Below are 15,870 nucleotides of genomic sequence, written 5' to 3'. Positions count from 1 at the left end.
GTCACTACACCACTCAGTGCGACTCATGCAAGACAGTTCTAGCAGCGCACACATCACACCACCCCTTTCCAGTCATTACACCACTCAGTGCGACTCATGCAAGACAGTTCCAGCAGCGCACACATCACACCACCCCTTTCCAGTCACTACACCACTCAGTGCGACTCATGCAAGACAGTTCCAGCAGCGCACACACCACACCACCCCTTTCCAGTCATTACACCACTCAGTGCGACTCATGCAAGACAGTTCCAGCAGCGCACACACCACACCACCCCTTTCCAGTCACTACACCACTCAGTGCGACTCATGCAAGACAGTTCTAGCAGCGCACACATCACACCACCCCTTTCCAGTCACTACACCACTCAGTGCCACTCATGCAAGACAGTTCCAGCAGCGCACACATCACACCACCCCTTTCCAGTCATTACACCACTCAGTGCCACTCATGCAAGACAGTTCCAGCAGCGCACACATCACACCACCCCTTTCCAGTCACTACACCACTCAGTGCGACTCATGCAAGACAGTTCTAGCAGCGCACACATCACACCACCCCTTTCCAGTCACTACACCACTCAGTGCCACTCATGCAAGACAGTTCCAGCAGCGCACACATCACACCACCCCTTTCCAGTCATTACACCACTCAGTGCGACTCATGCAAGACAGTTCCAGCAGCGCACACACCACACCACCCCTTTCCAGTCATTACACCACTCAGTGCCACTCATGCAAGACAGTTCTATTGAGCTCTGCGTACTCTGTGGGTGATCTTAGTTCTTTACTCATATTGCTATTAAAAGTTTTTTCTGTCTTATTTTGAAAGTGATATAAACATGGCTCTCTAGCTAGTAAGAAGAGAAAACTTGATGGTAAATATGGATGAGTGGACCAATAAATACTTCTTTATTTTACCAACTGTACCGATCGCAAAGCCAATGTGTTTACTGTGCAATGAATGTGTGCCAGTAGTTAAGGAATACAATGTGAAAAGGCATTTTGAAACCAAACACAGAGCTTTTGGAAATACATATCCAGAGGGCTCAGCAGTTAGAAGCTCAAAAGTAGAGGAGCTGATCTCTTCATACCAGCGTACTTGTGCAGCTCTTGTGAGATTGTGCACTCATCCATTGTTTTTTGAGATTCATTAAAAAGTATACCATACAAAGGAGATTAACAGTCTGGTCAGAAACATCAAATATCATTAGCAGGGAAATTAACCAAACCACAGAAACATGATTCCATCAATTTCCACATGCTGCTGGTATCCCTTTCCATGGGACCAATCTGGTTGTTTTGACCTTATTCAAGCTTTCATTGTTGTGTCAGAGATGGATAGAAACATTTTTACTCTTTTTTACTCTTTTTTTCCAGTCACATCATTCATTACCTTACTTACGCACAGTTCTCGCTTTCAGACTGTATATTATAGTATATACTAGTATATATTATAATATAACAATTATACTATGATTATGTCACATACATTTTAAAATGTTTGTCATGATACTCCGTTAAATGTTCACAATGTTGTATTATTAAAGTACTATTCATATGGTAAAATGTCTTGTTCAATATACTAACATGTTCTTGATGCATTGATTATTGTCAAATATTCGAACTTGGTTGCTGATTGCACTTCTAGCAAATAGACATTTCCACTTTTCTTAGCCTTGCAACCACAATGGAGAGATGCCTTCAAGCTAGAACGCTGTATACAGTGCAGCATGTGTGGAGAGATGCCTTCAAGCTAGAACGCTGTATACAGTGCAGCATGTGTGGAGAGATGCCTTCAAGCTAGAACGCTGTATACAGTGCAGCATGTGTGGAGAGATGCCTTCAAGCTAGAACGCTGTATACAGTGCAGCACGTGTGGAGAGATGCCTTCAAGCTTGAACGCTGTATACAGTACAGCACTTGTGGAGAGATGCCTACCTTTCCCAGTCCAGGGTTGTCCTTGACTTTGTTGACGGCTCGCAGCAGGCATGGCGGTGCCGGCGGGGGAGAGCTCTGCAGAATCGCACTGAAGTTGGTGGGGAAGAGAGGGGGGTCACACACGTAGGATGGAGATGGACGATGTTTCTTCTTTTTGGAGGACAGATTCAGCTTCTGGGCAGCTCTGCGGGGCAGAAACAACAGTTAGATTCACTTTGGCAAATACTATATTTTCCAAGCTCAATATGGTGTATGATATCTTTATATACATTTGATTAGTTGATCTATGCATAATGCACACATTTGATTTGTTGATCTAAGCACATGGCACACATTCTATTCGTTGATCTAAGTACATGACACACATTTGATTCGTTGATCCAAGCACATGACACAGATTCAATTCATTGATCTAGCACATGACACACATTTGATTAGTTGATCTAGCACATGACACACATTCGATTCGTTGATCTAAGCACATGACACACATTCGATTCGTTGATCTAAGCACATGACACACATTCGATTCGTTGATCTAGCACATGACACACATTTGATTCGTTGATCCAAGCACATGACACAGATTCAATTCATTGATCTAGCACATGACACACATTCGATTCGTTGATCTAAGCACATGACACACATTCGATTCGTTGATCTAGCACGACACACATTTGATTCGTTGATCTAGCACATGACACACATTTGATTAGTTGATCTAGCACATGACACACATTCGATTAGTTGATCTATGCATAATGCACACATTCAATTCGTTGATCTAGCACAACACACATTCGATTCGTTGATCTAAGCACATGACACACATTCGATTCGTTGATCTAAGCACATGACACACATTCGATTCGTTGATCTAGCACATGACACACATTTGATTCGTTGATCTAGCACATGACACACATTTGATTAGTTGATCTAAGCACAACACACATTCGATTCATTGATCTAGCACATGACACACATTTGATTCGTTGATCTAAGCACATGACACACATTCGATTCGTTGATCTAGCACATGACACACATTTGATTCGTTGATCTAGCACATGACACACATTTGATTAGTTGATCTAAGCACATGACACAGATTCAATTCATTGATCTAGCACATGACACACATTTGATTAGTTGATCTAAGCACATGACACAGATTCAATTCATTGATCTAGCACATGACACACATTTGATTAGTTGATCTAGCACATGACGGACTGTGTGATTTCCAATTCCTCCTTTGCAGTCAACATCAAGGACTCACTGTTGACATACCCACCCCCGCTCCTGGGCTGAGACAGATTTTTTTTTCTAGTGTTGTGCTTAAAAAATGTTTTTCAGAACTTTGCGTCCCCAAAAAGGATATGAGCCTTTTCAATCCCATACTGTAGATATCTACAGTACTCCCAATTACACCACTAGCCATCCGTTTAATCTGTGTGCAGGCTCCAGGCATCTTTATCTGCACTTGCAGCTCCAGACACCTTCATCGGCAAATAACAAAGGGAAGTGTAGATGCTGCTGATCCAGCTGCATATCATTAGGATTAAAACTAACACTGCTTGCATAACAGTAAGAATTGCCTCTAATCCAAAAAAAAACCTAAACAATCAAAACTTGCACTTTATATATATATATATATATATATATATATATATATATATATATATAATCTAAAAACATTTTAACAATAAGGGCTAACTGAAAAAAAGCAGTAGTGCTTCTGTTTGTAACAAAGGGTGTGTGATACTATGTTTAAAATATTGCAATGCGATATTCATTCCAGTTTTTTTCATCTTTTCTTTTTGAATAACCATATTGTGCAGTATGAAAAATAATTCCCCAGTGTTCCAAACTGACCATGAATTTTCCCATTTACTCTCCACTTCAAGCAGAACACATTCGAAAGTTTTCAAGACCGGTGCCACACTTCAGCTGCTATTTTTAGTTGAGTTGTCCTATATAAGTAAAACAAAGGCTCGTACTGCAATTACCCAGAGAAAGCTCATGCAAGTTCTGACAGCAACAGACTCGTATGCAGAATTGTATAGTTCTCTTTATTGGCAAACAGATCTAATGCATACATAACAAAGTTGTATTCTTGTTCCCTCTAATTAAATGTGAATAAGATGTCCCTGCATACAGTGAGGGCTTGAAAAATAAACAGCCACTACCAGCCTGACCTTTACAGCCACATTTGCACATTCATAATGCAGGACAAAAGCCAAAAAATTGAACACTCTGTATCTCACAAGGAGTGCTCCCAAGCAAGCACTTCACAAACTGGAGCTCAGAGGTAGTTTACAGGTACTTACACTGTGATCCAGTCCATCCCCTTGCGAAAGCCTATTCGTTTTCCATGTTCGTGGCTAGAGGGGCTACGGTTTACCTACTCTGTCACCATGGTACCCTTCACCACTGTGGGGTACAGCACCACTTCACCTAGGAATCCAGCACCTGCAGCAGCAGCAAAGCAGTGTGCTTCAACCTTGTAAACTCAGCAGATATCAGTGAGTGCTCTACCAAGGGGACTGCACCAGCCCCTCTCTCTCTCTCTCTCTCTCTCTCTCTCTCTCTCTCTCTCTCTCTCTCTCTCTCTCTCTCTCTCTCTCTCTCTCTCTCTCTCTCTCTCTCTCTCTCTCTCTCTCTCTCTCTCTCTCTCTCTCTCTCTCTCTCTCTCTCTCTCTCTCTCTCTCGTAGAATATACACATTGATGTGTGCGTGTAGAATATACACATTGAGGTGTACTTGTAGAATACACACATTGCAAGCTATTAGGAACAAAAGTGCCTGGTAGCACAGAAGATAATGCAGAAAGCACAGGGTCCAATTAGATACTTTTTCACATTTTACAAAAGGCTTCCAGTAAATTAAAACTCATGGACTGAATAAACTTTCATTAATTATTTTTTTTAAATTCAATTAGAATATATTATTCTCCATATTTTCTCTGTTTCAGCTTGTGCATTAATTCATCATTTCAAATGAAACAGTGATTAGTCATTCCTCTTCTCTCAGATGGAGTTTCAATGGTGTGCTCTCAGTGTAAGGGTTTACCTCAGAGTGTAAAAAAAGGTACAGTTGTTCAGTTTGGTGTTCGTGATCTGTGATACATTCAGATAATGTAATACATTAGATGGGTCTCAAAGCACCTTACAACATAAAAGAACACCAATAATAAATAATGCTGAGCAAGTCTTTAATCCTGATCCAGCACCAAGTAGAATGTATTTCAGTAATCTCTTGGCACTCGACTTTCCTCTCCAGTATATAGCAGCACCTCAGGGCCAGAAACAGCAGCAGCAGCATTTCCCTGCCTGGCCTGAACAGCTTGCTGTGATTCCATTGGGCAGTACCGCCTATTGCTTCTCCTTTCATCCCATTCACACAGACTTTGAGGAAAGTGCTCAGGACTCCAAACCCAGAATGTTCACTTTGCACTTACCAGCCCAGTGCGTCTAGACTGTGAAAGACTCAGCCAATCATTTCCTCACTTCAGCCACACTGGTTCTACCCTCCAGGGCATGTGGTTTGTCTTACTTTAAAGCATGCCTGCTTTGATATGGGTTCTCTTGTGTGTCTGGCTAAGAAGTTTAAAAACATAAATTCACCCTTAATAATACCTGGGGTTCTTGCCAAAAAACTAAAAATTCAGCTATAAAACCTCCATTTTTGATCAAGTAAGAGATCTTGCATTTCTCACAGCTCAGGAAGAATGCATGGGGGGGGGGGGGGGCGATGCTGCAGGGAGAGGGTCACCGTCTCCACCTGAACTGACACTGAACTGACACTGGCATTTGGCATCTGAAATTGAAAGATTTATGCTGAGATTTTTAATTTTTTTACTGGCCTGTCTCATATTTGTAGATACCTTACATAGAAAAAGTTAGAGGGAGTTAAAAAAAAAAAAAAAAAGTGGCATCTTTAATGTGATCGTTTCCATAAACTGTGACATGCTAGAACACTCTTGTTAAAATGTGACTTTTATAACAATTAAAAAAAAATATATATATATATATATATATATATATATATATATATATATATATATATATATGCCTCCCTTAAATCCGAGCACCTTGGGTGGGTAAAACGTTGAACACACCACTGTGGGGTTCATTTCAAAGGTTTGCTCTGGTTTGGAAATGTTAGATTAATAATGCTGTGTTCTTGACCCTAAAACCTGGGTCACAGAACACAACACTGAACAGCTCATGAGATGCTGTAGATATTCACAACACTGAACAGCTCATGAGACGCTGTAGATATTCACAACACTGAACAGCTCATGAGACGCTGTAGACATTCATAACCCTTAAACAGCTCAGGAGACGCTGTAGATATTCACAACACTGAACAGCTCATGAGATGCTGTAGATATTCACAACACTGAACAGCTCAGGAGACGCTGTAGATGTTCACAACACTGAACAGCTCATGAGATGCTGTAGATATTCACAACACTGAACAGCTCAGGAGACGCTGTAGATATTCACAACACTGAACAGCTCAGGAGACGCTGTAGATATTCACAACACTGAACAGCTCATGAGACGCTGTAGATATTCACAACACTGAACAGCTCAGGAGACGCTGTAGATATTCACAACACTGAACAGCTCATGAGACGCTGTAGATATTCACAACACTGAACAGCTCAGGAGACACTGTAGATATTCACAACACTGAACAGCTCAGGAGACACTGTAGATATTCACAACACTGAACAGCTCATGAGACGCTGTAGATATTCACAACACTGAACAGCTCAGGAGACGCTGTAGATATTCACAACACTGAACAGCTCAGGAGACGCTGTAGATATTCACAACACTGAACAGCTCAGGAGACGCTGTAGATATTCACAACACTGAACAGCTCATGAGATGCTGTAGATATTCACAACACTGAACAGCTCATGAGACGCTGTAGATATTCACAACACTGAACAGCTCAGGAGACACTGTAGATATTCACAACACTGAACAGCTCAGGAGACGCTGTAGATATTCACAACACTGAACAGCTCAGGAGACGCTGTAGATATTCACAACACTGAACAGCTCAGGAGACACTGTAGATATTCACAACACTGAACAGCTCAGGAGACACTGTAGATATTCACAACACTGAACAGCTCAGGAGACACTGTAGATATTCACAACACTGAACAGCTCATGAGACGCTGTAGATATTCAAAACACTGAACAGCTCATGAGACACTGTAGATATTCACAACACTGAACAGCTCAGGAGATGCTGTAGATATTTACAACCCTTAAACAGCTCAGGAGACGCTGTAGATATTCACAACACTGAACAGCTCAGGAGACGCTGTAGATATTCAAAACACTGAACAGCTCAGGAGACGCTGTAGATATTCACAACACTGAACAGCTCATGAGACACTGTAGATATTCACAACACTGAACAGCTCAGGAGACGCTGTAGATATTCACAACCCTTAAACAGCTCAGGAGACACTGTAGATATTCACAACACTGAACAGCTCAGGAGACGCTGTAGATATTCACAACCCTTAAACAGCTCAGGAGACACTGTAGATATTCACAACACTGAACAGCTCATGAGACACTGTAGATATTCACAACACTGAACAGCTCAGGAGACGCTGTAGATATTCACAACCCTTAAACAGCTCATGAGACGCTGTAGATATTCACAACCCTTAAACAGCTCAGGAGACACTGTAGATATTCACAACACTGAACAGCTCAGGAGACACTGTAGATATTCACAACACTGAACAGCTCATGAGACGCTGTAGATATTCACAACACTGAACAGCTCATGAGACGCTGTAGATATTCACAACACTGAACAGCTCATGAGACGCTGTAGATATTCACAGCCCTTAAACAGCTCATGAGATGCTGTAGATATTCACAACACTGAACAGCTCAGGAGACGCTGTAGATATTCACAACCCTTAAACAGCTCCTGAGACGCTGTAGATATTCACAACACTGAACAGCTCAGGAGACGCTGTAGATATTCACAACCCTTAAACAGCTCATGAGACACTGTAGATATTCACAACACTGAACAGCTCAGGAGACGCTGTAGATATTCACAACCCTTAAATAGCTCATGAGACGCTGTAGATATTCACAACCCTTAAACAGCTCAGGAGACGCTGTAGATATTCAAAACACTGAACAGCTCATGAGACGCTGTAGATATTCACAACACTGAACAGCTCATGAGACGCTGTAGATATTCACAACACTGAACAGCTCATGAGACGCTGTAGATATTCACAACACTGAACAGCTCATGAGACGCTGTAGATATTCACAACACTGAACAGCTCAGGTTACACTGTAGATATTCACAACACTGAACAGCTCATGAGATGCTGTAGATATTCAAAACACTGAACAGCTCATGAGACGCTGTAGATATTCACAACACTGAACAGCTCATGAGACGCTGTAGATATTCAAAACACTGAACAGCTCATGAGACGCTGTAGATATTCACAACACTGAACAGCTCATGAGATGCTGTAGATATTCACAACACTGAACAGCTCATGAGACGCTGTAGATATTCAAAACACTGAACAGCTCAGGAGACACTGTAGATATTCACAACACTGAACAGCTCATGAGATGCTGCAGATATTCACAACACTGAACAGCTCATGAGACGCTGTAGATATTCACAACACTGAACAGCTCATGAGATGCTGTAGATATTCACAACACTGAACAGCTCATGAGACGCTGTAGATATTCAAAACACTGAACAGCTCAGGAGACACTGTAGATATTCACAACACTGAACAGCTCATGAGATGCTGCAGATATTCACAACACTGAACAGCTCATGAGACGCTGTAGATATTCAAAACACTGAACAGCTCATGAGACGCTGTAGATATTCACAACCCTTAAACAGCTCCTGAGACGCTGTAGATATTCACAACACTGAACAGCTCAGGAGACGCTGTAGATATTCACAACCCTTAAACAGCTCATGAGACGCTGTAGATATTCAAAACACTGAACAGCTCATGAGACGCTGTAGATATTCACAACACTGAACAGCTCATGAGACGCTGTAGATGTTCACAACACTGAACAGCTCATGAGACGCTGTAGATATTCACAACACTGAACAGCTCATGAGATGCTGTAGATATTCACAACACTGAACAGCTCATGAGACGCTGTAGATATTCACAGCCCTTAAACAGCTCATGAGATGCTGTAGATATTCACAACACTGAACAGCTCAGGAGACGCTGTAGATATTCACAACCCTTAAACAGCTCCTGAGACGCTGTAGATATTCACAACACTGAACAGCTCAGGAGACGCTGTAGATATTCACAACCCTCAAACAGCTCATGAGACACTGTAGATATTCACAACACTGAACAGCTCAGGAGACGCTGTAGATATTCACAACCCTTAAACAGCTCAGGAGACGCTGTAGATATTCAAAACACTGAACAGCTCATGAGACACTGTAGATATTCAAAACACTGAACAGCTCATGAGACGCTGTAGATATTCAAAACACTGAACAGCTCAGGAGACACTGTAGATATTCACAACACTGAACAGCTCAGGAGACACTGTAGATATTCACAACACTGAACAGCTCAGGTGACACTGTAGATATTCACAACACTGAACAGCTTGTGTTTGTTTGTTTGCCATTGTAATTGCATGCGTTTGTCATTATTAGATGGCTAACACGTTCTGGGAGCTGTCGTAAAGGCCAGCACTAACCTGGACAGCACTGCACTACTGTTCACTATAAATTGTACTTCACCACTTGCACCAAAGCACTCACTCTGGACTTGTGATTGTGTTTGTGTTCTGTGTGTGTTTATACCGTGTTTATTATTTCAGGACTGTACCTCGTGGTTTAAACTGTGCAGTGCACACTGCTGTGTATTGCCAGGGATTATTATGTACAGTTGCCAAAATGACCCGGATTATAAAAACAAATAAAGAATTCTTTGGACTGTGAACTTTGTTGTTTGTCATCTGTTTACGCATTGCATCACCTCTACACCTGCACAATCCCATACTGCGGTCATTTGCCATCTATATTTTCAAGATTGATATGAGATGTGACCACAAATGCTTTTCAGGTAGATTTCAGTATGAAAATGTGTTGACAGACAAGGGAACAGTGGCATGGTCTACAGCTGTTTCAAAGGATAAGAGCTTTCAAAAGTCCTAGCAAGTCCTTATTAATGAGATGAATGTAACTATCCCACCGTGGTGAAGATTACACACTCAATCACACCTTGCAGGAAACAGCACTACTGCACATGACTAGAAACATAAAAGTCTATTTCAGGATGAAAATCAGCTTTATGATTTGCACTGTCCACAAAAACATTTTAGAATATTGATTACCTAGTTTGTGATGCGGGACCCCCAGGGACAACATTTCTGAAATTAATCAAGTGTGGGTGGAGACTTTCTGAATGACGCTCTGTCATTGGAAGAGCCCTCAGTACATGGCAGGGTGTATTCATTTTAATAGGGCATGAGGATTCTAGCAGGGTCAAGGGATCCCAATGCTAATGTTATTCAGAAATCTAAGGGTTGAAAAAGAGGGTTGTGATTGGCAACTCATATTAACAGTGCAAGAAAAAATAACATGTGCACTTCACCCAGATTGTCCAAAATAACAAAATTATTCAAAGCAGAAAAGTCTATTCAGTTGTTCTCATCCTGAATCACAGTTCACCAATTAGCGGCCCTAGCTTAGAGCTCCTAGCACAGCACACAGGGGGTGTGGCATATGGAGAAGGTTTTGCTTCTATGAGATGAAAGACTAAACACATCATATAGCATTTATTCTAAATACATTATGTACATTTCATTAGCTTAGCATGTAATTCAGAAATTGTAGCATGCTGCAGAATATCACCACATTAGAAGTGAGTACTTCACTTTAAACACCTTACAACTTAATGTTGATCTTCATTTAAATTCATGGACACAAAAATCTAGCACTGCAATCAGATTGTAATTTGCCCCGACCTGCAAGCAATACAAGTGTCAGGATACATTAACAAGCAGCGATCCAGTCCACTGACAGTCAATTAATCTACAGACTGAAACAGTGAGCCAGACAAAAGCAATTCCTCTCAACAACGACCTTAGAAAAGACTCAGACCCTAAATCACAAAGCCTGTGCATTAGGGATGGCACTGTAAACCCAGACTGTGTATATGAAAATGATCCGGTCAGCGATCCTCAGACTGTCAAGGAACACTTCTGATGCTCATACGTGTGTACAAACATGAGACACAGCACACATAAACATACAAGTGCACAGTTCATTTGAACACATACAGAACCACACCTATGCAGCTACACTTTTACACATGCATGCTATTTGCTTCCAGACTAATTGATTATTAGAAATCTTGGTATCTCTAAAAAAGAATTGATGTTGAAGATTTATTGAAAATATATTAAAAGGGCAAGTTGTCTCAGATGTACATTTCCTGTATAACCCCAAAAAGGGATCGCATTTGTAGGACTGTAGAATAACACTCCCCTTCCTGACTCGATTTCTAAGAAATTAAATAGATAAATACCCCTCGAGTCTGCGAGAGCGGGGGCAGAAGATGACTCAACATTGGACAACACGGTTAACGACTTAGGAACGGAAACAGATATGAGAATGGAGAGTACTTCACAAAAGACTAGTTCAAGATCTGCAGTTAGCAAAGACATGGAACTCCAGGTTTGTCTCTACGGCTGCAGCAAGGCGACAACGGTCAGGGGTTTGAAGATTCATCAAGGGAGAATGAAATGCTTGAGGGAGAAGGGACAATCAATCAATCAATCAATCAATCAATCAATCTTTATTTTATATAGCGCCTTTCATAGTGGACCACCATCACAAAGCGCTTTACAAGATGCAGTAACAACAAGAAAATCCATAATACTTTAAATACAGAGAAATGCATAATACATGATATACAGTAAAAAAAAAAAAGCATAATACATTAAACACAGTGCATAATACATGAGAGTAACATAATACATGAAATAGTAGCAGCAACACAGCAGCTAATAGCAGATATCAGGCTTAAAGAGCATGGAAAGCAAGAGAGAACAGGTGGGTCTTGAGAGTTGATTTAAAGCTAGTAACAGTGGGAGCATCACGCACCAAAGCTGGGAGAGAGTTCCAAAGAGTCGGAGCCATGAAGCTAAATGAGCGTTTTCCAAATGTGGTGCACATGTGGTCAAACATGATAGAAGGAAGAGACTTTGGACAGACTTTGGATATGTTTCAAACATGATAGAAGGAAGATTTGACCATGGAGGAGATGTGGGCATCAAAGGAGAGGTTGCTGTCAAGAAGTACACCAAGGCTTCATACTGTGGAGGAAGGCAGCAGCAGAGAGTTCCCGAGGTTCAGGACATCTATATTTAGATTCTTAAGTTGAGTTTTAGATCCTACTAGGAGTTCAGATTTGCTAGTGTTCAGCTAAAGAAAATTGGCAGACATCCAGGCCTCGATGTCTTGAATGCAAGCCGAGAGCCGGACCATGGCAGAGGGGCTACCAGGGTCGACTTTTAAGTAGAGCTGGGTGTTGTCAGCACAGGAGTGAAACATGAGGCTGTGTTGGCGGATGGGGTGACCCAAGGGAAGCATGTAGATATTGAGATATTGAAGAGAAGGGACCTGAGAACAGATCCTTGGGGGAGACCATAAGTGACCGGGTTTGCAGCACCACTGTGTCCAGCATATAAAACAGACTGCATGTGTCCAGATAGGTAAGAGGACATCCAGGGGAGACGGGTTCCAGAGATTCCAGCATACTTCTGAAGGTGGTCAAGAAGAATGCCATGATCTATGGAGTCAAACGCGGCTGTTAGGTCAAAGAGGACAAGCATTGATCAGTACTTCAAGTCAGTCGAATGAAATCCAGCAACAGGAAGCAAACCACAGTTTGCAGGATATCAGCATCCCTGTCAGAGATGTGAGGAGGACTTGCATGGATACAACTAGTGAACCTAATGATCCTTGTGAACCCGGTCAGACAAACCAGCATAAGCGAGAAAAGAACCTCAATGGGCACAAGCCTGGAGTTAAATGGCCAAGAGCTTGTGAAAAAACTACATGGGACACAGTAAACATGGATCTCTGTTTTGTGTTGGAAAGGTTAAGTGGAACAGTTGAAAAGAAGCTGGATAAGTTTGGGGACATCATCTACGCATATGGAAGCGAGAGGTTTGGAGTTGAAAAAAGGAAGGAAAAAGTACAAACTATTCCTGGAAAGTCTAGACGACAGCAGGAGATTGAACGCTTAGTTAGAGAAAGGAGGCAGCTGAGGAAGCAATGGAGAAGAGCAGAACAAAGTCAGAAGGAGGGACTCAATCAGGGTCATAACAGATAAGCTTTCAACATTGCACAGAGCTGAGCACCTACGGAAAAAGAAGGAGAGTGCAAGAACTAACTTCTATAAAGATCCATTCAAATTTGTAAAGAAGTTATTCACTAGTGAGAAAAAATGGCACTCTAAAATCATCTAAGTGTGAGCTGGAGAGATATTTGGTGGAAACATATACAGATTCAAAAAGGGAGGAGCCTATGTTAATTCCTTCAAACATCCCACCTATCAATCCACCAGAATACCAAATGGAGGACTGTGCACCTAAGTGGAAAGAAGTAGAGCAAGCTGTGAAAAAAGCAAGGGTGTCATCATCTCCAGGGCCTAATGGAGTTTCGTACAGAGTATACAAGAGTGCTTCTGGAGTTATATGAACCCTGTGGAAATTGCTGAAACTGGCATGGGAAAAACAGGTTGTACCAAGAGCATGGCGCCGAATAGGTGGAGTCTTTATACCTAAAGAAAAAGATTGTACAAGCATCAGTCAGTTTCGCCCTATTTCCCTATTAAATGTAGAAGGCAAGATTTTCTTCTGCATTATTGCTCAGAGATTGTCAACTGACCTATTAAAGAACTGCTTCATTGACACTTCAATATAAAAAGCGGGCATTCCAGGTTTCCCAGGATGCTTAGAACACATCAGCGTGATCTGGCAACAAATTCAATGAACTAAAAAGGAGATGAAGGAGCTCCATGTGACATTCCTGAATTTGCCTAATGCATATGGTTCAGTGCCACATGAACTGCTTTGGGCAGCATTTGATTTTTTCAGTGTACCGATGACAATAACAAATTTAGTGAAAGCCTACTTTGGAGATTTGCAATTTTGTTTTTTAACTTCATAATTAAACACTACATGGCAATGCCTAGAAGTTGGGATAATGGCAATATGCACCCTTTCTCCACTGGCTTTTATCATGGCAATGGAAGTAATTATTAGAGCATCAGAATGGGTAGTGGGTAGTGCTTGGCTTCTGGAATGCGACCACCACCAATTCGAGCATAAATGGATGACATTACAACCATGACTACAAAAGTAGCCTGCACTAATCGATGCAATTCAAGCCCACTAAATCAAGAAGCATCTCTATAATTAAAGGTAAAGTAGTAGATAAAAGGTTCTACATTAATGGTGAGACAATACAAACATTGTCTGAGAAGCCAGTGAAAAGTCTTGGGAGATGGTATGATGGGGATCTAAAAGGTCACAGTTTGTGTGGGAGAAGTTAGAAAACAAGCAGTGGAAGGGTTGAAGAGCATAGACAGCTGCGCTCTACCAGGTAAACTAAAACTCTGGTGCTTTCAGTTTGGTCTACTGCCAAGGCTGCTGGGGAGGCAAAATAAGCTGATCCCTGGAGCCAGCATTACACTTCAGCCATCAACACCAGGCAGAAGAATATCTACATCATCAGATGGAAAGAAATGCAAATGGATGGAGATGCAGATGGATCACATTAGTTTACTGTAAAGCTACCTCTTAGTTGGTGCTTATCTTGGCAAGAGCCGAGTTCAAATCAGCATGAAGTTTTAACATCTACTTTCGTGTAATGGAAATCCTGAGTATCAATAGACTAGACTGTTGAGGTAAGATTCCACACAAGTTATTTGTCAATAACAAATAACCCTAATCATTTTTAAAGCTACCTGGATAAATGCCTTGATTATTATGCTGTCCCCAAAAGTCTTATATGAAACCTTGTATACAAATTGTAGTTGCGTCTCCCTGCGCTTGATATTGCAAGTTTAACAACACAATCTGGAGATTCCTTGAATAATGTTTTTGTGCTCACCAATGATTTAGATCAATCATTTATGTGTTTGTTTGCATGTGTGATAGTTTTCAATAACACAAGTGTAACCAATTATATATTAACACCTTCAATGATACAATAACACAGCAAGTGTAACCAAGTATGTAGTGCTCTGCTTATCCCATTATCCTGGTGCAATGGGTTGTACATCTTCAGCCTGAAAAACTGTTTCAGCAATCAGGCATCGGACAAAGAAAAGAACAACGCGAGCTGAAAAAGGTCCTGCTGGTGTGAAAAACTGCTGACTGAACAGTCTGCACATCTAGATTCAGTATCCTGCTCCCAAAACTGATGACTGCATATATATATTAGAAGAAAAAAAAGAACATCTGTGCACTGCATTGCTTAACCCCAATGAGGTGCCGACCATATAAGGTAATTGTATATTAAAACAAAAGAAAGTCTGTTTGTGCTTCCGCTCACTTCTCAAATCAATGCACCAACCTTGATATACAGATGAGTACAAAAGACCAACTGGTCACTGTGGCAAAGTGGTTCGCAGGGTACAGGTGTAGGAGTGATGCGGTGCGCAATGAAGAGACAGACATAATTCAATGTCTAATCCAATCAGAAAAGAGATTTAATTTGTAATCCAGGTCTGGTGACCAAACAATAATAATTGTAAATAAAGGGTTTGCAGTCCCAAACAATAATAAACACAGTCCCGTTCCAAACATGATACACTGTCACCAG

At 41.3% G+C, this 15,870-nt stretch overlaps 1 protein-coding gene across 3 annotated transcripts in view; it reads right to left on the bottom strand.

The window, feature by feature from the left end:
• LOC117411033 (kinesin-like protein KIF26B) overlaps positions 1-15,870 on the bottom strand; it is a 189,723-nt gene that overhangs the window by 61,102 nt on the left and 112,751 nt on the right. For all 3 annotated transcript variants that reach the window (XM_059025914.1, XM_059025913.1, XM_059025912.1), the window contains exon 5: positions 1,942-2,125. In XM_059025914.1, coding sequence (XP_058881897.1) covers positions 1,942-2,125 — 184 coding nt within the window. The remainder of the gene's footprint in view (positions 1-1,941; positions 2,126-15,870) is intronic.

This window comes from Acipenser ruthenus, chromosome 6, assembly GCF_902713425.1.
Source record: "Acipenser ruthenus chromosome 6, fAciRut3.2 maternal haplotype, whole genome shotgun sequence".
NCBI classification, from domain to species: domain Eukaryota; kingdom Metazoa; phylum Chordata; class Actinopteri; order Acipenseriformes; family Acipenseridae; genus Acipenser; species Acipenser ruthenus.
The sequence above is the reverse complement of the archived record's forward strand: the minus strand, read 5'-3'. Positions and strand labels throughout refer to the sequence as shown.